At 40.1% G+C, this 20,648-nt stretch overlaps 1 protein-coding gene across 1 annotated transcript in view; it reads left to right on the top strand.

The window, feature by feature from the left end:
* LOC126469934 (serine hydroxymethyltransferase, mitochondrial-like) overlaps window positions 1-20,648 on the top strand; it is a 119,982-nt gene that overhangs the window by 79,704 nt on the left and 19,630 nt on the right. The window contains exons 6-7 of the mRNA XM_050097333.1: window positions 8,129-8,268; window positions 12,187-12,349. Coding sequence (XP_049953290.1) covers window positions 8,129-8,268; window positions 12,187-12,349 — 303 coding nt within the window. The remainder of the gene's footprint in view (window positions 1-8,128; window positions 8,269-12,186; window positions 12,350-20,648) is intronic.

Consider the following 20,648-nt stretch of genomic DNA (forward strand, 5'->3'; position numbering starts at 1 on the left):
GGAACATAAGGCTAAGTGACAAGCAGAGAAATACTCCCCCCAATACATAGTGTGTACAAGTATATATGGGGATTATTTTTTGGCTGCAAATCCTTTATTCTTTGTAGAGGATATAGAGGGCAAGTTTGGGAAAGTTGCAGCCAGCTCTAAAATGAAGAGTGGGTCAGTTTTGATTAAAGCAGCATCCCCTCTCCATTCAGGGACTCTGCTTGCTCGTGACAAGCTGGGTGACATTCTGGTGACCATCACTCCCCATAATAGCCTTAATATGGTACAAGGCATAATTTTGCATCGTGATTTCTTGCTGTTTGATGATGAACTACAAGTCTACTTTGAGTGACGGGGTATCCTCTTTCTTGTTGTGTCCAAAGGGGCTGAAGAACAATAATGTTGCTAGTGGGGCCTTCATCTTGGCCTCTGAAGGTGACTAGCTGCCTGAGAAGGCGAAGGTGAAGGTGATAGTGTACTGGTGTGATGTGAAACCGTATGACCGCCACCACCACCCCCCACCCCTCCCCATGCGGTGCTTCAAATATATGAAATTCAGGCATATTTCTTCGCACTGTGATCCCAGAACAATCTTTTGGGATTGTGGACAACTGTTGCATGCAAACGTTCCTTGTGCCCTTTCTCCTGTCTGTGTCTACTGTGGAGAGCGTCATTCTTCCTGCGCACCAGACTGCACTGTCTTTGAGAGAGAGAGAGAGAGAGAGAGAGAGAGAGAGAGAGAGAGAGAGAGAGATATACATACAGGAATTTGAGACTCTGTGTAACTAACATACCAAGAGGCCAAGAAAAGGTTAGCATCTGCATCCTGCATGCATGACAATGTTGCCCCCTCTGACTACGATACTGTCACCTATTATGCATCCTACCATACCTGCCACCCTGATGGTTAGGGGCTGTTCTCCTGCTACTTCCCCCACACGCACTTTGGGAGCAACAGCTCTCAACCCACCAGGGATGCTGATCCCCATCCCCCAGCTGGAGATGCAACATCCTTGCTTGGGTTCTCACACCAGAATGGGCTTGCTCAGAATGCCCCCCCCCCCCCCCCCCCCCAAGGTTTCTGCCAGTCTGCAACTGGACACCAGCCAGAGGCTAAAGGAGCCACAGCCTGCTGGCCTGCTGGTCGTAGGGTTTTGCGATATTCCTCAGTCCCTGAAACTGATTCAGGAAAGCTCTCACAGTCATCTAAACTCCATAAGGAGAAGAAAGATAAAAAGTAGTCTTCATTGCGGTGGCTCCCACGCCACTGGATCCCACATGTTTGGCTTCTGTGGCCGAGGTGGCGATCTCAGTCACCCTGAGGCTCCACATTGCACCACACAATGTGTCTCAGAACCTGTGTGTGTTAATATTGTTAGCTCTTAGCTGGTGGCAGCAGGTGACCCTGGAGCATAACCTGCCTTCTTGGTCCCTTCATGCCCTGACAGTATACTGATAACATGATTCTCCAGTGAAATTGTAGTGGTTTTTTCCACCACCTGGCTGAGCTGCTACAACTCCTCTGCTGCTTTTGGCGTTGTCCTTCAGGAAACTTGATTTCCAGCAACGTGGACCACTGCCCTTCATTGCTACAAGGGTATTTCAAAAAATCACGCTGACTATGATAGCGTGTCAGGTGGAGTGGCACATATGTTCTGCTCTCTGTATACAGTGGACTTGTGTCTCTTGATACAACTTTGGAGGCTGTGGCTGTTCGGATAAGGATATTTCAGGATTTTACCATCTGTAATGTTTATCTCCCTCCCAATGGTGAATTGCCTTGGAACATATTGTCTGCATTGGTTGCACAGCCCCCCCCCTCACCTTTCTTAATCTTGGATGACTTCAATGCCTATAACCCTTTGTAGGGTGGAACCACAATCACTGGCCACGGTAAAGATATTGAAAAGTTACTGGCAGATCTCGAGCTCTCTCTCTTGAACATTGGTAGCCCCACACACCTGAGTGTGGCAAGTGCAGCTTAATCAGTCATTGATCTTTCTGTATGCAGCCCTAGTCTTCTCGCATCCATCCACTGTAGAATCCATGATGACCTTTGTGGTAGTGACCTATTGCTCCTCTCTCAGCATCACTCCTCTGGGTGCTCGCCCACATGGGCTCTCAACAAAGCAGACTGGGATGCTTTCACCTCCACTGTCATTCTTAGCTCCCAGCTACGTGGAGGTATTTATGCAGTTGTCCAGAGTGCAACAGCAAACAATTGGCAACCTGCTTGGCTATCCCCTATTTCTTTGGATCCCCCCCCCCATCGGAACATAGTACCTTGGTGGAACTCGGAAATCTCGGAGGCTCTTAGAGCTCACAGCAGGCTCTGCAAAGCCATAAGTGGGATCCATTGATGGAGCACCTCATTGCCTTTAAATGGCTCTGTGCCCAGGTTCACTACATAATAAAACTATGGAAGAAAGAATGCTGGGAACGGTAAGTTTCAGCCATTGAATCATGTACATCTCCTTCACATGTCTTGGCAAAGATCATAATCCTCTACACGTAAGTCCCCAGCAGGTGTACCTCGTATTTCCTTCAACAGTGCCCAGAAGCTGAACATTTTGCTCTGCATAATGCTCAAGCTCTGCATCTGAGAACTATCAACCTGCCTTTCGTGTCATTAAACAGCAGGTGGAGTGCATACATTTCTTTCACTACATTTCTTCTGGAGCCCTATAATTCTCCATTCAGTGAGTGGGAATTCCTCAGTGCCCTAGCCCTTTGCCCTGATGCAAGACCAAGGCCAAACTACATCCACAACCATATGCTCAAACACTGATCAGAGGATTGTCAGCATTATCTCCTTGCCACCTTCACCCATATTTGGAGTGAGGGAGAGTTTCTATCTCAATGGCAAGAGATCATCTTCATCATCTCAGTACTGAAATCGGGTAAGCAGCCCCTAGAGATGGAAAGCTATATCACTCAATTAGTCTCACCAATGTTCTCTGTTAAGTCACTCAAATGGATGGTGAGCTGGCAGTGTTGGCTCCTTGAGTCTCGAAGCGTTCTGGCTCCAAACCAAGGCAGTTTTCACCAAGGCTGCTCCACCGCTGATAAGTTAGTTTGCCTGGAGTCTACCATCTGGACAGCTTTTGACTGACGTCAACACCTTACTACTGCCTTCTTTGACCTATAGGAGACTTATGACTTCACATGGTGACATGGTTCAAGTTGGTGCTTCCCACAGTACCCCCGTACCCAAGAGAATGGGGTCCTGCAGAGCTCTGTATTGAGTGTCCCTCTCTTTCTAGTTGCCATCAGTGGTCTAGGAGCAGCCATGAGGTCTTCAGTATCACCCTCTATGTATACCAATGATTTTTGCTCCTGTAGCATGGTTATTGCTGAGTGCTGACTGCAGGGTATCATTCAAAAGATGTAGTCGTGGGGTCTCGCACACAGCTTTCAGTTTCCAGTCATAAAGACTTGCATCGTGCACTTCTGTCAATGCCATACCATTCATTCACAATCAGAGATCCGCCTCCCACAATAGAGACCCAGAACTTGGTTCATAACTGCAGTGACACTGCTCTGAATTCAAACTTCCCCCACTGTTGCCTCTTGTCAACGAGCAATTGTGTATGCCCCCATGCCATGTACCCTAACCTCGGACTTGTCTTGATTTATGCTTGGAACTGAGAGATTCAGTTGACTCCATTGATTTTCACTGCCTGTTCCTGGCTGTCCTTGGTGCATTTCTGGGTCCAAAGTGGTACACACTGATTGCTCAGCAATCGACGGACAAACTGGTTTTGCGTGCACACATGCAAGGAGCAGCGAACTATGCTCCCTGCCAAATAGATGCAGTGTCTTCAGTGCCGAATTGGTGGCCCTCGAACAAGCCCCTAGCCATGCTCACTCTTGCATCGGCAAGGTGCTTTTAATTTGCAGTGATTCCCTGATCAGGCAGTAGACCAGTGCTATCCTTGTTACCCTTTAGTCAAGAGTACCCAGGATCTTCCTTGTGACCCTCATCAAGCTGAACAGCTAATCATCATGTGTGGGCACCTGGACATATCAGGGTCTCAGGGAATGAACACGCCAACTGCTTGGCAAAGTTGGCAACCAATGCCAATTTTGGAAATGGGGTCCCAGAGCTGGACCTTCACTTGACTCTATGCCATCATTTCTTGGAGGTCTGGAACTCTGAACAGTTTGCCCTGGACTCTCCAAACCAACTGAGGGCAATAAAGGAGACTGCAACCACATGGCAGTCTTCCCCTCGTGCTTCTCAAAGAGACTCCACTGTTCAGTGTGTACTATGCACTGGCCGCACTTGGCTGTCCCGTGGTTACATACTCCATTGTGAGGACCCACCTTACTGCCAGTTTGGCACCCAACTGATGGTGGCCCACGTCCTACTAGAGTGCTCAAATTTAGCTGCTTTGTGGCAATATCTTAAACTTCTTGGCACACTACCTCTGATACTAGCAGATGATGCAAAGCGACTGACCTGGTTTTACATTTCACCTGTGAAGATGTTTTGTACGTGTCTCTGTGAGGTGGGGCACTTTGGCCTCATTCAACACCTGAGAGGCTGGAGGGGCACCCCTCATCTGCTCTGGCCCAGGGGACCTACAGCAGCCCTTTCTTGGTGGTCCAGACTGGTCTCTACTGTTCCCATCTTTTTATTCTCCTTATTCTTTTATGTTTGCCATTTTAATTTTTTGTCTTTCCTAAAATTTTATCATCTTCTGTGCTGCTCATTTTCTTGGGGTAACAGAGGACGAGGTGGTGCTGGTCGAATACAGGAGGTGCATCTCCCACCACATACCATGCCCCAGGGATCTCCCAACTGCAGATCACCCACTTTACTCCCTCTCACCCCACTCCTACTTCTCTTTGATTTTGTCTCTGTTTTATTGTACCTTGGTTACAGTTGGGCTGTTTATGGTTTGATACACACAGGATGAAGGGACTGATGACCTCACAGTTTGAACCCTTCAACTCCAAAAAACCAAACAACCAACTTCTTCATAATATCAGAGAAATTTTATTTGTTGCCTTCTACATCATCATTCTTGTTAATAGTGTGTCGTTGTCAGTTATTATTTTTCAGTCTTGCAATGAGTAATGCATGCTGTTGGTGAGAGTAAATATACAGTGGTTGTAGAGATAGAAAATATGCTGATGACCACCATTGGTGGGAAATCCTAGATAATTGTAAACAATGTTAAAAAAATACAAATTGTTTTAGGAAGCTGTTCTGCAAAATTCAGGAAACAGGATTTTCAAGCCAAGTACAGGACTCTGGTGACACATTTGCGTGCATTGTGTAAGGAACACACTCAAGATGTTCACACAGTGATAGTGAAATGGGCTAGGAGCTATTATATATGGACTGACCTCATGACAGAGGTGATGACTTTCGAAAGATTGTTGCTCAGGCTCATATCACCATTTTTTACTTAGTGCAACTGTTCCAGGATCATGATCGACACCTTCCTGGTAGTTCTGTAAGGCAAGTTAATATGTGGCTTGAGAACATGCTGATACCTGACAAGACACTCAGTTTTGTGGTATTGGTTTAGAGTAACCATAGAGTTAAACCTGAGTAATGTTGGAAAGGGAGGGTCAGATAATTAATAGGATTTGTTTTCTCTTAAGTGAAAATTTCCGGGACGTTGGAGGAACCAGCCTCATGAAATCAGATGGGAGATATCCCTGCTAAAATAACGTTCTCAAAATGCCAGATACTAGCACAATAAATAAGGAATGTGGATCAGAATGTTCAGTGACCTCGTTTCATCAAAATAGGAAAGGGGTTAGAGGTAAACTACGTTATCTGCTGATAGACTGTGACTATATTGTTATGTGTGTCTAAGCATCATATATATAGATAAGAAATATGGATATTTTCTTTGGAGATTTACATCATAGCAGATTTCTACGAGAGTAATCCTTTTCAATTGGTAGGGGTAGCCATTTATACCAAATGGAAAGTTCCTCTAAAGAGTATTGATATACACTATCTGATCAAAAGTATCTGTATCCCTTACGTGATGCGGAATTGGCCACTAGGTGTTATGAGATAGACTTGCCTGCATAAACAGAGGCAGAGCGTGTATGGTGTTGTTGTAGAGAAGATGTAAACAGCAGAATGTGTCGGTCAACAGATTTCATTGACGTTGAATGTGGGCTAGTCATTGGATCTCATCTGAGTAACAAATCCATCACAGCAATTTCAAGCCTTCTAAAGCTGTTCAAGTTGGCTGTTGGTGATATTATTGAGAAGTGGAAACGTGAAGGAACAACCAGAGCTAAATCAAGACCAGGTAGACCTCGTGTACTGATGGGCTGAGATGATCAAGCATTGTGGAGGGCAGTTTAAAAACAAAGGCAGGGAATCAGTGGAAGGAATCACTTGTGAGTTGCAACATGCTACCAGCAGTAAAACCAGCACAGTGACTGTGCATATGGAGTGAAAAAAGACTGGGCTACATTGGTGAAGCAGCTCCTCATAAGCCACACATTTCTGTAGTCAGCGCTAAACAACACTTGAGGTGGTGTAAAGAGTGATGCCACCAGCAGTGGATGACTGGAAATGAGTGATTTAGAGTAATGAATCACACTGTACACTCTGGCAATCTAATCGAAGGGCTTGGGTTTGGTGAATGCCTGGAGAACATTACCTTACCTGCCATCATGTATAGTGCCAGTGAAATATAGAGGAGGTGATTTTATTATGGTGGTGGTGGTGGGGGGGGGGGGGGGTGTTGTTTAGTATGTGGTCCCCTTGTTGCACCTAATAAAACTCTAAATTTAGAAGGATACGAGCACATTTTACAACATTGTGCACTGCATACAGTAGAGGAACTATTCAGAGAGAATGATTGTAATATCAGGATGACAGTGCAGTCTATTGTAAAGCAGTATATATGAGATAATGGCTTGTTGACAATAGCATTCCTGAAATGGACTGGCCTGCCTGGAGTCCTGACCTGCACCCAATGGAACACCTTATAGTTGTTATAATGCCAACTTCCCTCCAGACCCCAGCATCCAGCATTACTACCTTCTGTGGTTTCAGCTCTTGAAGAACAGTGGGTTGTAATTCCTCCACAGAGATTCAGGTACCACCCTGAAAGTGATCCCAGCAGAGGCAAACCATCATAAAGGTGAAGGGTGGACACATCCCATATCAATGTCCACTATTAGGTGTCAGGATATTTTCGATCTGGTGGTGTATCTTAGAAAAACACTTTTAATGATAGTGATATTCAAAAATTTCAGTTTAGGCTAAAAGGCATTACTGTGTACCTGTCTCTGTGTTGCGTTCAGTTCTGTAGCAAAATGTAAATAGTTGCACCAGTGGGATAGCAGGTAGCAGCAATGTATGACTTATGGAATACTCATTGTTAAGAGTGTGTAATGTAGTGCATACATTACTCACTCTTAGTTCCTGTGAAGTGCCTTTTGTATCACAATATGACAGAATAAAAGTGAACTGTGTTATTGATATGTGCATCATGTTACAAATTGATTGTGTTTGTGTGACTGAGTAGCTTAGAATCCAGATGGTCACATGGAACCCAAGAAAAGAAATAAAGAAGAAGATGGGGAAGATCTGGAGAGTACATTACTTGTAGCATGACTGTAAATCCGTATTTCCAACTTTGATACGTTGGTGTTGTAAGGATGCACATTATAGTATTTCAGAAAATATTTTATGGCCATTTCCCCCATTGCTGTAGCTGGTTATGGTCTAAGGCTGGGGCTACTTACCCACTATCTCTAGTCACTCTTAGTTCCTGTGAGTTTACAGTGTTGTTGGCATATCAGCTATAGTTCTGACAAATATTTGTCCAACTATAAATCAACTAACAGCTGTATTTTTCACACTTAGTTGGAATGTCCATTTGAAAACATTAGATGATTTCCAGTGCTACTAAATTTGCTTGGTGGCATGTCTGTCAAAACTAGTCCTATATCCAGTCCATTAATTACAGATACTGAAGTTTCTCATGAAAAATTAAGTGTCTTGAGCGATTTCAAAGTGCTGTGTGTGTGTGTGTGTGTGTGTGTGTGTGTGTGTGTGTGTGTTGTGAAGGATGAAGGTTAGGTGGTTTAGTTCCACGTCCCTGCAGATATGAATACAAGATGAAAGATAATATTTGACAATTGTTTTCAGATCTGTGACTCAGTTAAAGCAGTGTTGATGGCAGATATGGCTCACATTTCTGGATTGGTTGCTGGTGGTGTTATCCCAAGTCCATTTGAATATGCTGATATTGTAACAACGACCACACACAAAACACTTCGTGGAGCAAGGTATTGTCAAAGATTCCTCCTATAATTGTCAAAACAAGTATCATGAAACAACTATTTTGCTATAGTTTTTCAGTTGTGATGAAGTGTACTGATAGTTCTTTACATACTGAGTATAAGTGAGAAAGGGTATTGTTTGCAGTTAAAATGTGTTTGTTTTGACACTCTACATTCGTAGTTTGTAGCATGTAATGAATGTTACTTGCTGCCAGAAAAAATTTGCTTCCTGTTCCATTGCACTGAATGGGGCACAGAAATGCCAGTGCTGCAAACTTACAACTAAGTGGTTAGTTCTCAAATAAATCACAGATAATGACTGAAATTAAATGCATAGTAATTAATAAGTAGCTTCTAGTGCCATCTAGTAGCGTATCTTTTAGTCTTTTTACATGCCATTTATGCTCTTCAATTTCTTGGTTCTCACTTTGCAGGTTTGTCAGCTTTATTTATTGTAGCCCTCACCAAATTCTCTTTTTTTGAATCCATAGCACCAAATGAACTGCAAATACAGAAGATTCTTCCTCTTGTTTGAAGACTTAAACTTCTCTTATTGGTATTTTGGCAGTCTAGTTGTAACGTAATTTACTACCACAGCATTTTAGATACTTTGACACTGGTTCTTCAGCTGTATAATTTTCTTCGCCATTCCAATCAATGAAGTTTCTATATATCTTACTTACATCAAGAATAACAGTGTATTCAGTGAACAGGAATGATGATAGGCACTTCTTTTAACTTTCATGTTTGTGGTAGTCTTTGCTCAGTGCACAGTTAATAAAGCAGTTATGGTAAGCTACATGTCTATCTTCATTTCTCCCAACTTACTGATTTTGCACTTTTACAATCTGCCATTGTTTACAAATAAAGGTGGACCTGATTTATACATATATCCAAGGGAAGAGAAAACATTACTTGTAACTCAGAATTACTTGTAAGTGAGATATAGATACAGTAATACGCACCGTATTCTCCATTGGAAAAAATATATGTTTATACAAGTGTGAACTTCACAAATGTCGAAGATAGAGTACAGTATTAAAAGAAAAAATATTACTTGGTCCTGCTTTAGAGAAATTAGATACTGTATTGTAACTTGGCACTTTGCACTGTACAAACAACAAAGATGCAGTATTAAAGAGAAAATACGTTATTTTGAACTCAATCCTGCTTTAATGAAATCGGATAATTTGGCTTCTTTCACTTTTCATGCATTAACTGTATACATCCAATTTTGCAAACTTAGTAATGAATTCAGAGCTTTTTCACTACAGATTTTCACACTATGTAATGTCTGCACACATTGATTGTACTTAACACTTCACTCAGCATAGATGTTTCAAGATTAAAATAGTCATCTCCATCACTGTCACTTGAAGCTGGTTCACCTTCTTGATCGCCACCACATTGTTGGAAAGCATCAGCAATAATCACCTCATCCTGTAGTTCCACACACTCACCTAGATTGTCACCAAAATGTACAAAACTGTCAAAATCTGCATCCTCCAGTAGCGCTAACTCATTACCTGACACCTTCTCCTCCTCCTTCTTCTTCTTCATCATCATGATCATCATCATCATCAACAGTAGTCCCTTCCAGTAACACACCAGATGTACAGAAATGGTTGTTGATTGTAGAGGATGACACCAGCTGCCAAGCAGCCAAAAGAAATTCCACAGCTTGTAGTAAGTTAACTGAGAGATTTTCATTTCCTGCATCAGTGAGTGGTATCTTATGTTAAACCAGGTTTTTTTCTACATTGCACTTTGAAATTTGCAGTAATGCCCAAATCAAGTGGCTCTAGAACACTGGTACAGTTTGGAGGGAAAAATTCCACTCAAACATTTTCCAAAACTATTTGGAATGGATATGCTGCATGTCGACCCATAGTCATCCAAGAATTTGTATTTCATTTCTATTCTGTAGGTTTTGTCTTTCACCTTTTAAACACCTCAGATTCTTAGACTGTCCTGTCACAAGTGGGGGAAGTTTGTCAGCTTCACCTGCATCTGTGGCCAGAACTGTCGCATGAATTTTACTTTTCTTCCTTCCATGGCATGACCCATGGTATTCAGCTAATGTTTTACAAGGAAGCAGACTGTAGAATGTACAGATCTTGCCACAGTTTTAGACACTTTGAGATTGATAATCCCTTCAGATACCTGGCAGAACCTTGTCAATTCAGTGTTGCACTGTGATATCGTACACAGCTTTAGATTTGCCAGAAATTGTTCTAACTGTGATGTCATGATTTATAAATCCTTCTAACTGTCCCGACAGGCCTTGAAATCAGCAGTGATGTGAACACTTCTGCTAAATCTATCACCTCTGCTTTCAACATTAAAAAGTCGCTACTGGTTGGTAAAGTTGCACCCCATTTTTGTTGGAACCATTCAAAAAGTGCCTTTTCCAAATCTATGTCTCTCTCATCTTGCTGATGGCTGTGTATTGTTAATTTTGCAACCAATTTTAAAAACCTTCTCAAAATACTGTTTCTTTTGCTGATGGTAGTTTGTAATATGGTATAGGCAAGTCCCAAATCTGAAGCTATTTCAGATTTTGTTTTGTGTGTAGCACCCACCTTGCATATTAATTTTACTTTCTGATCTGCATAACTTTTCCTTTTTATGTTCTCCATGACTGATCAAAAATGACTGAATGGTAGAACTACTGCTCAACAATAAAAGTCAGTCGGCAACTTTCAACTTCAGTCGTTATCACATAGGAAATTCTTGTATTGAAAACAACAGTGCCAGGAGTGTCTTGTTTCCAAGTCACCTACTCTGGTTTACCATGGCTTTGTGCCTTGTCTCTGCGGAACGACCCACTCACAGTTCTTGCGTACATCAACAAAGTTAAAGAAAATATCACTGGGCTTCTTTTCAAACAACAGTGCTCATTACAAGTACACAAAACTCAGTTTATTTCACTGGAATTTGTTATATATAGCAGCATATTACATAAAGATGTGTCCACATATATAAGTTTTAATTAACACATTTTTAAATTATATTTTGCTGGGACCTATAAAACTTTATGTACAAATAAGAATTACACAGAACAGAGTGACACACAAATCAGGTTCAGTTGTTTCTTCAGCTGAAACGCAAGAGGACCCTACAGCAATTGGTTCTGTTTGCAGATGATTCTGTTTAATCTGGAGAGGGAGTATCACCATCCTTTCACTTGGTGCACTTCTGTGTCTTGTTACAACCTTTCAAATACTGTAAAAAAGAATCAGTTTGATGGTTCCACTGTTCTTCTTTGAGGGGGCATCATTTTAAGAGCACATACCTCAATGCATGTGTTTTCTAGGCATAAGATGTAGCCCTTTTTTGTTGTGGATATGGGCCTGGGTTCCATTTCATAGATGATGGTGATTCCCAGACACAGAGGATGAACACCTGCAAAACATGGACATCTTGTGCAGAGTTAATTTCAGTTGAGTATGCATGGGATGCTCAAGGCCAAATGACTGAAGTCCTAAAACTCACACCACAGATCGTAATCGGTCTTTAGAGGGAGTACATCGAGTGCCGTCACTACAAGCCATGCTGGACAGCCTGATATGCAATATAAGAACCTCTTGTGCCAGCACACAGAATAAGTGCCAGCTAAAGCCCTTGGCATGTTTCTCCAGTATATATTTGTTTGTATTATAGTGCTGCCAGATGCATATTGATCAACACATTACTGTTGCCTTGTTTTGTGGATCGTCAAAATCTGTTAACTTTTGGCCATCGTGTGTAATATAATCTCAAAAATATACGTAATCAGTGACAAAGACAAATCAGTATGACAATCGCATATTAAATGAGCAGTACTGATGTTATGACATTAATGAAGAACTTAATTCCTTTGTTCCAACATATCTTAATATCAATTTACATTGTAGGTTTCTTTCTTTGCTATTTTGTTATTAGATCTGGCTTGATTTTCTATCGACGTGGTGTAAAAGGTACTGATAAGGCTGGAAAAAGTATACTGTATGATTTTGAATCTCGCATCAATGCAGCTGTGTTCCCATCACTTCAGGGTGGCCCACATAACCATGCCATTGGTGCAGTGGCTGTAGCATTAAAACAGGTGAGTGAGTGTAACTGAAAATAATTTTATTATGTCTGTTATGATTCTAGCAATACTATCTAAGACTGCACTGATCCTTTATTTTTCATTAGGCTAAAAAATGTCTAAGTTGAAATATTAATGAGTTGTTACATCACTAACATTATATACTCCTTTATTTTCCTCTTAATGTTCATATGTTCATTGAAGTCTGTCACATTTTCATAAATTGTTTCTTAAGGGCAGTACGTGGCCTTATATTGACAAAGTTAAATTGAAATAAAAGAATGTATGAATATTTATAAATTTTTGCACTATGCCTGCATAATTTGGCATTTGTTACGTGCGTGGTGATGGTATTAGTAGATTTCACACTTACAGTAACATGGACAGATACATACACACATCTGTACGTACATATTGCTGAGGGTCTGTTGAGGAATAAGAGTAATGTTTGCTGAATGTTATGCCACATCAACCTTACATCTTAGTTTGGAAATAGTAGATGAAAACTGCTGACATAAACAAGAAACTTTTGTTGTAAAAAGAGAAAGGTAAAAGTTATTGGCCTGGCAGAAGAAGAATGTCTTTTACTACTACAAAATTTATATCTACTATAAACTACTTCACACAGTTAGTAGTCACAAATATCATTAGATGTGAGAATAGGTGGAAGTCAGGAGAGTTCTCAATCTAGTGAATAAGATAGACATACCAGCAACTTGTATTTCAGATTACTCAAGATTTCCCCCTGCCAAAGCAACTTTGTAGGTGGATGCATTGTCCTGATGCAGGGCGATAGTCTTCTGTTTAAATCTAGGCCTCTTCTCAAATAACTTTTCTTTAACCAGTTAGTCCCAAACCACCAGGACATTAGATACCAATTATGCTTACAGTTTCCCATCCCTCGGAATGGGAATCACCAAACTACTTCTATTAGAAAACAGACTGAAGAAAGGGAAACCTATGTTTATGTTGACTGGAAAGCACCCTTTAAAATTTCATAGTAGAAAGGTAAAACATAGGTAGCAAAAGTTTGTGTACAACTGGTACAGAAATGAGACTGTTATAAGAGCTGAACACGGTGTATACGATCCGGGACAACCGGGAGATTCCGGACAAACTCGGGAATTTTTTCATCCAGGAGAAAACCAGGAAAAACCCGGGAATTTTTTAGAATTCCAGGAATTTTTCATTGTTTTAGTTTTTAGTTACATTTTTGTAACTTTGACTAGTAAGAACCAATACTCTAACAAAGAATATTACTGTATTACTGTATCTCACTACTGCAGAATAATACTGCAGCAATAAAACACAAACAAGAGAAAAAAATGAAAATAAAACTTAAGTTTCAAAGGAAATGCACCATATACAAGAATAAAACACAGTGCTAATACAAGTGTGTGCCAACAGCAAAACGTGTCAAAGCCCTTAGGAAGACTATGCAGTGTTTCATAACAACAAATTGTCTCTGATGAGCATGAAGTCACTACTGTTTACAATAGATTTCTTCGAGTGGTTGCGAGTGAGCTTATGCGCGTGTGCAGTTCAGTCGCGTATGAGTAGTACCTTCTCCCGCTTCTGGCTACAGAAGTGTGGCAGTTAGCTGTACAGCCGGCCGATGTGGCCGTGCGGTTCTAGGCGCTTTAGTCTGGAACCGCGTGACCACTACAGTCGCAGGTTCGAATCCTGCCTGGGGCATGGATGTGTGTGATGTCCTTAGGTTAGTTAGGTTTAAGTAGTTCTAACTTCTAGGGGACTGATGACCACAGATGTTAAGTCCCATAGTGCTCAGAGCCATTTGAACCATTTGAACCAGTTAGCTGTACAAGCAATTGCAGCAAGCAGCCAGATGCTATCCGGAAAAATTTTGCTGGTGTGCCTAAGCTGGCAGATTCACGTATGTTCAACAGGCCTGGAACTAGGGGGCAGGGGCAAACCGTGGTATCTGCCCCTGGTGGCAGTTTCAGGGAGAGGGAGGGGCGGCACCAAATTCATATTATTGAGGAAAAAGACCTTGTTTCACAAAGCGCCCACATCCGTCGCATCTAGAAGTAAACTTTCCTGTAGACAAAAGGGGACGGGTCTATAAGAGCTGAGCGATTAAAGCCGCAAGGGTGAATGACAGTTGCTGTTTATGTGGTTGACTGAGTCTGCAGATGATCAGCGTTGTTATAACTACTAGCGAATTCCATAGATTCAGACTACTAGAGTGGAAATAAGTGACTAACAGGAATAACAGGCAACTAAGATTATGTATTCCCTTCTCCGTGTATCCAAGAAAATGATATTTTGACAAAACATTTTTGGCTAGACCGCTACACTACTAAGGGCCACCACTAAGCAGCCGCTAAAGTTCTATTCTGGGAATAGCACGGAAAACGCGTTGTACGAACACGCAATAATGCCTAACTGGAGAACAAATGCGGGATAACTAAACCGGTGATTGTGGCAGGGTTGGTGAAGTTAACCAGAGGATAAATTTTGACACTGGCAGGAATAGTTACAGAATTAGTGGTGACAATATTGTTAGTCAGAACGAGCAAGGAGAAGAAATGAAGACTCTCACAAATTACAGAATAATATGATGATTCCAAATTTATATAAAAATTTTGTACTACTACTTTTCGATCTCGTGCTTCAGAAACTAGAGAGTATGAATGAAATGTGAAACTATTTTCTGACATAAAACTCTTTGCTTGTAGTAGGCCTAATATGCATTTGATATTGGTACTTTGTGAATTATATTCTGTTGTGTTATAAAAATGACCATATGTGCCAAAACAGTCTCGTTTATTTGGTGCGTGTAACAATTGCTGCAATATTAGGCAGGCATATTTCATTTTATCTAGCACACAGTGACAAAATACATGTAATCAGATCGAGAAACCGCACCACTCTTGGGTACTATTTGTATTAACAGCTTTTCTGGTAGTAGACAACCACATTCCGTTTTTTCGCGTAGCAAAACGTTGACGAACTTTGATGAGGTAATAGATTCTTTCCCAGAAAGGAAAGTATGCTGTATAAAGCTGTGGCAAGATTAGAGAGAGAAAAAATGCTAGGACTTAAGGATTGAAGGTATGTGTACTGTCTTGCTTGTCTCTTGTCTTTACTCATTTTATGTATCCTATATCTAATTTTATGTTACTCAAAACAGCAAGTTATTAGCTAATAGGCAGTAAAGACTGCAAATTTTCTGAAGAATTCTTGTTCTCCCGGTTACAAATAATCCCATCCACCATTAATTGCAAGATTTTTTAAAGAGGGGTATGATGTCATACTGGCCGACTGGGAGTAGGATAGGCACCACAGGACATTTTAATTTCCACTGGCCTGAATATAGTTTGATGGCACCCATTACAAAATATTACACGTTTGAATTCCACAGAGCGAAATACAGAGACGTGCGATGGAAGAATGCTGTGTTGAAGAGGCGTGGCACTGCACTTCGGCACACTTAAAATGTAATAACATGTCTTACGTTCCCTCGATCATATGTTTTATGTATCAGACTCATCATAAAGATGTGCGCTACAAAATAAAGATATTTTTGAAAAGTCGATTTTTTTAAATTTTTGGTGTCCTACCTCAAATGCTTGAGGGAGGGGGAGCGCCACTATCTAATATTGCCCCAGTTCAGAAATATCGTAGATCCGGACCTGATGCACAGAGCAGTCAGAGTTGTAGTGGGGAGGTGATAGTATCCACGTGATTCGTGTTTATGTTAAGTGATTTTGCTGTTTCCTCTTCGTTTGTTGCTCTCACATCCAATGAAAACAAAACAGATTTCTGTGGAGCCAGGAGCTATCAAGTGAATTAAAATACATTCATATAATTATGGAAGGCTAAAATCTGTTATTCGTTTAAGATTTTATTTTGTTTCCACCGTTCTGACAGTCAAGCATTAATTGCCTTGCAGAAAAATGAAGTTTTTTTGTTGCTTTGTTAAAGAAATTTGACTTTTATTAATCTTTTCTGCTGAGACAGTCAATTTATTTGAAATGAAGTGTTAAACTCCACACTATTGGCTAGTTTCAACTGTTCGCTACATTTCAAGTTCACATTTTCATCTTCTAGCGCGTATAGCATTATGCCATAATAAAGAACCAAAGATGAGGTAATGTGGTACTGGTACTCCAAGAAAATTTACATCTGAATCTGCACATAAGAATGTGCATTTTAAGCCGTATTGTGCATTTTAGTATGGTTCACAAAATTCCCATGCTCTTTGAGTATCCTCTAATGTCTTGTTTCTTTTATGACATAATGTAAGATCTTTTAATGTTTTACACGTAAGAATGTACGGGCTTCCTGCGTCATCGTAGCTGCGCAAGCGCGGCGACGCCTGTCATCTGGCGCAACTGCTGAAATGAATCGATTTCCAACAGGTCATGGGAAAATATTCCAAATGGTTGTTTGAAAAGCGTTACTTTCAAGTAAATTAAATTTACTTTTACACAAGATGAACTCTGTGAGTGAATGTCCGATGAATTACTTAAATCACAGAGCGTTTGACCCTCACTCAAAATTCAAATCTTTGAGAACGACCATTTAGAATATTTTCGAGCCCAGAAGGTCAGACATTTATGTCATTAAAAATTCTACTGGCACATTTGTGTGCACAAAAAAAGATCAACATTATGTGTGAAAGCTTAGCTTCTCTTGCAGCGTATTAATCTTACAGACCAATATTATACGTGAAAGCTTTTCTTTTCTTGTAGCAACCCTATGTATATTAATTTAAACCATTACCTTTTCCTATTTGTGTGTTTCGCGCTACTTAACAGTGATTTTGCTATTGGCTGACTACATCACATGTCCTATGCTCTGAATATCCGCTGACATCGGCTGGCAAGATCACTTGACATGAGCTACGACTGGCTTACAAAAGCACATCGCAATCTCGATTTCAATCCTTCGGAAAGTAACATGCGATGTTAGGTGGAATTTGAATTTATACTTTCGTAATATGAAAATGTGCAGTGTACATGTTGCTGCACATCAGACATCTTTCCAAAACGTGTTTTTTCCCCTGCGTTTCGTTTTCTAAAGTACCGGGAAATTCTACACCGGTGTATAAAACCACAAGCATTGAAAAGATTGATAAGTTTTACAGTTCCGAGGAAAAGTATATTGTTACTTAACATGGAAAAAGTGTTTTCATCTGGGAGAAAGTGTATTTTTAACTGGGAAATCCGGGAAAGACCTGGGAATTTTTTTTCGTCATTCACATATACACATTGCTGAAGGACATGAATTGGAAGCAGTAGCTGAGAAAAGACTGAGCAAAGTTTTGTAACATATATTGAGTAAGCAGTAAAGAAAACAAAGGAGAAATTGGCAAGGGGAATTAAAATTCAGGGAGAAGAAATAAGATATTTACAGCTTGCCAATGAGATTATAATTCTATCAAATGGTAAATGACTTTGAAGAGCAGTTGAAGGGAATGCACAGTGTCTTGAAAAGAGATTATAAGATGGATTTCAACAAAATTAAAACAGTAATTAAATGTAGTCGAATTAAATCAGGTGATGCTGACTTAATTATATTAGGAAATGACACTAATAGTGGAGGAGTTTTACTATTTGAGTAGCTAAAGACTGACAATGGCCAAAGTAGAGAGGATGTAAAATGCAGACTGGTAATAGCAAGAAAAATATTTCTGAAAAAGAGAAACTTGGTAATGTTTAATATAAATTGAATGTTAGGAATTTTCAGAAGATATTGAGTGTAACCTTGTGCAGAAGTGAGATGTAGATATGAAACAATTCAGTCAAGAAGAAGATAGGAGCTTTTGAAATGTGATGCTATGGAAGAAGGTTGAAGATTAGATGAGTGGAATGGGTATATGATGAGGTGGTTCTGTATAAATTTCAGGAGCAAAGAAATGTAAGAGACAAATAGACGAAAAGAACAGCTTAGTCGATAGAACACATCCTGAGGCATTAAGGTATAGTTAATTTGGTAATAGAGGGAAATGTAGGGGGAGAACTGTATCAGAGCAGTCTTAGGGATGAAGATAATGTTTATGGTAATGTTAACATCAGAATTGGTAGCTGAATACAAACTTTGCTTACATGTACTCATGAGAAACTTCTGTTTTGTGCACTATCTCCTGATATTTAAATATGTGTATGCATCAGTTATCATAGTTGAGCTTAATTTTGGGACTTGATGTCAGAGTTGAAATATTGGCTCTGCTTGCCTTGAGACGTTTTATAAAAATTTTTGCACTGTATGTGATATGCCCAACAGAATGTTGAATGAACAACTGTTTGAGATATAGTCCAGCTCCCAGTTTTTGTGGACCTGTGCTACCCAAGTTTCTTGTTGGAATTATGTAAATCATCTAAATTTAAAACTAATATATGGTAAAGGGTTGTCTTTTAACAAAAAAGTTTACACCAAGTCCAAATACTTTTACGTTTCATAATTTTCAAGTACATAAGCTACTAATCGACAAGTAAGGTACCAGAAAAGAAATCCTAAATTGACTGGGGATCGAACTTCATACCTCTAATTACTGATTACGCAGTTAAATGAATTTTGTAAGTAGACATGACTGTCTTAAGGAGGATAGGGTGGCACAAGGTTGATAACCTCAGGAAACTCAGTAAGAACACTAGACTAGGATTTAGTTGATCTTCTTTACAGTTCCCCACTTGGTGACTGCCTATTGACTTATAGGGCATTCTTCAGTGATTGATGTGAGGCGAAATGTGGAGCGTTATGTGTTGGAGAGATTGAGGGCTTTACTAAACTGCCTGGATCATGATGGTGGTGATCAGTTCTTTTGTTAAAAAAATAATCCACCATTCTTAAGGTGTGCTACCTATAGAAAAGGTGAATGGCTGCTGAGCTTGAATGTTGTTAGAAATTAACATTGAAAATTCACCCACTCATAGTGAACTCGAGCAAGCTGTTGTATTTTGTTGCTGGTATACTAAGTTGGGATATGTAACAGGAAAAGTTCATTATAAGAGAATGTATTTCTAGTAATTAAAATAAAGTGCTGTACCTTTGAGAAAATATTTGATTTTTAAGTACAAAACTGGCAAGAACTTAGTGGCCTGTACAGTCACTTTAGTAGAGCTACATTTTTTTGAGCTTCTACATAGCCAAATGTCCTCACATGTAAGGAACACGATGAAAAGAAATAACTTTGACAAACATCTTATTAGTGTGGAGTCAGTAAACACCTTCATGTACAATAAAAATGTTGTTCCATGCAGTCCTCAAATGTATGTCTCATTACATCAATCCGCTCCAGCAGTCTAGTATTGAAGGCCCACACACTGTGTAGTGGAGAGTCAGTTAAGACTTATAGGGTGGTTAATTTTAAACTTTCACTACTTCAGCCAGTCTAGATGAAAAACTATTTAATGTGTAGGTACCCAACATTATAAGAATTATGTTCAAACTGTGTGCTGCTGAATTTACATTGTTAGTGGTTTTATTGTCATGACTTTCCATTAAGCGCTGGTGCTGGTACAGTGACGTAGGGCTGAAACACAAGCATTAGTGTGCATTGCAGTTTGAGACAGTCAGCATGGTTCCAGACAAGGTGAACAATGCTGTTGCTATTTTCGAGTATCCTCCCATGAAAGTAATGTGGAGAGGTACTCTTTCTACACTGAGGTTGAAGAATATGATTCAGAGTTTTGAATTAACTGATGATATGGGAACTGCCTCTGGGAAAGGTGGCTGAGAATACTAGATGCAATGTGCAATATTCAAAGAGTACATGAGCTGTGCCATGTCACCTGAACATTCCACAGTCCACTGCTTGAAAAAATGTTGCAAATAATTGTGAAATGGTATCGATAAAAACTCACTGGTGTGATGCAGATATTGGCATAGGCTTTGCTCTTACATTTTTTGCATGGATTGAAGTTGACAGCATATGCCCTTAGAACATTCTGTGCAGGAATTAAGCACACTTAATTCATTATTTCTCTTCCACATGTCCTTACAAATGTTTCCATAAAGTTTGATTGGCCTACTATCACTTGTTTTGCGTGGGAACCCTCTTGGGTAGTGAAAAGAACATTTCCTAAAAAGAAGCTGCCAAAATGACTGGTCAGTGGAGCAAACTGGAAGTTATTTAGGCAGTTAGCTGGTTTTAAATATGAATACACTGTTCCAAAGTGGTAAAACGAAATGGTAAATGTTGTGCTGTGCAAAAGTACACTTGCTGGCACAACAGTGGATTATTTTGTTTGCTCCGGCAGAAGGTTGAGCAGAACTATAACACATAAAATGTTAGTTCACTTCTTTACAATATAGATATGAAGATTTACTTAACTTTGTATTATCA

The sequence above is a fragment of the Schistocerca serialis genome, chromosome 3, assembly GCF_023864345.2.
Source record: "Schistocerca serialis cubense isolate TAMUIC-IGC-003099 chromosome 3, iqSchSeri2.2, whole genome shotgun sequence".
NCBI lineage: Eukaryota > Metazoa > Arthropoda > Insecta > Orthoptera > Acrididae > Schistocerca > Schistocerca serialis.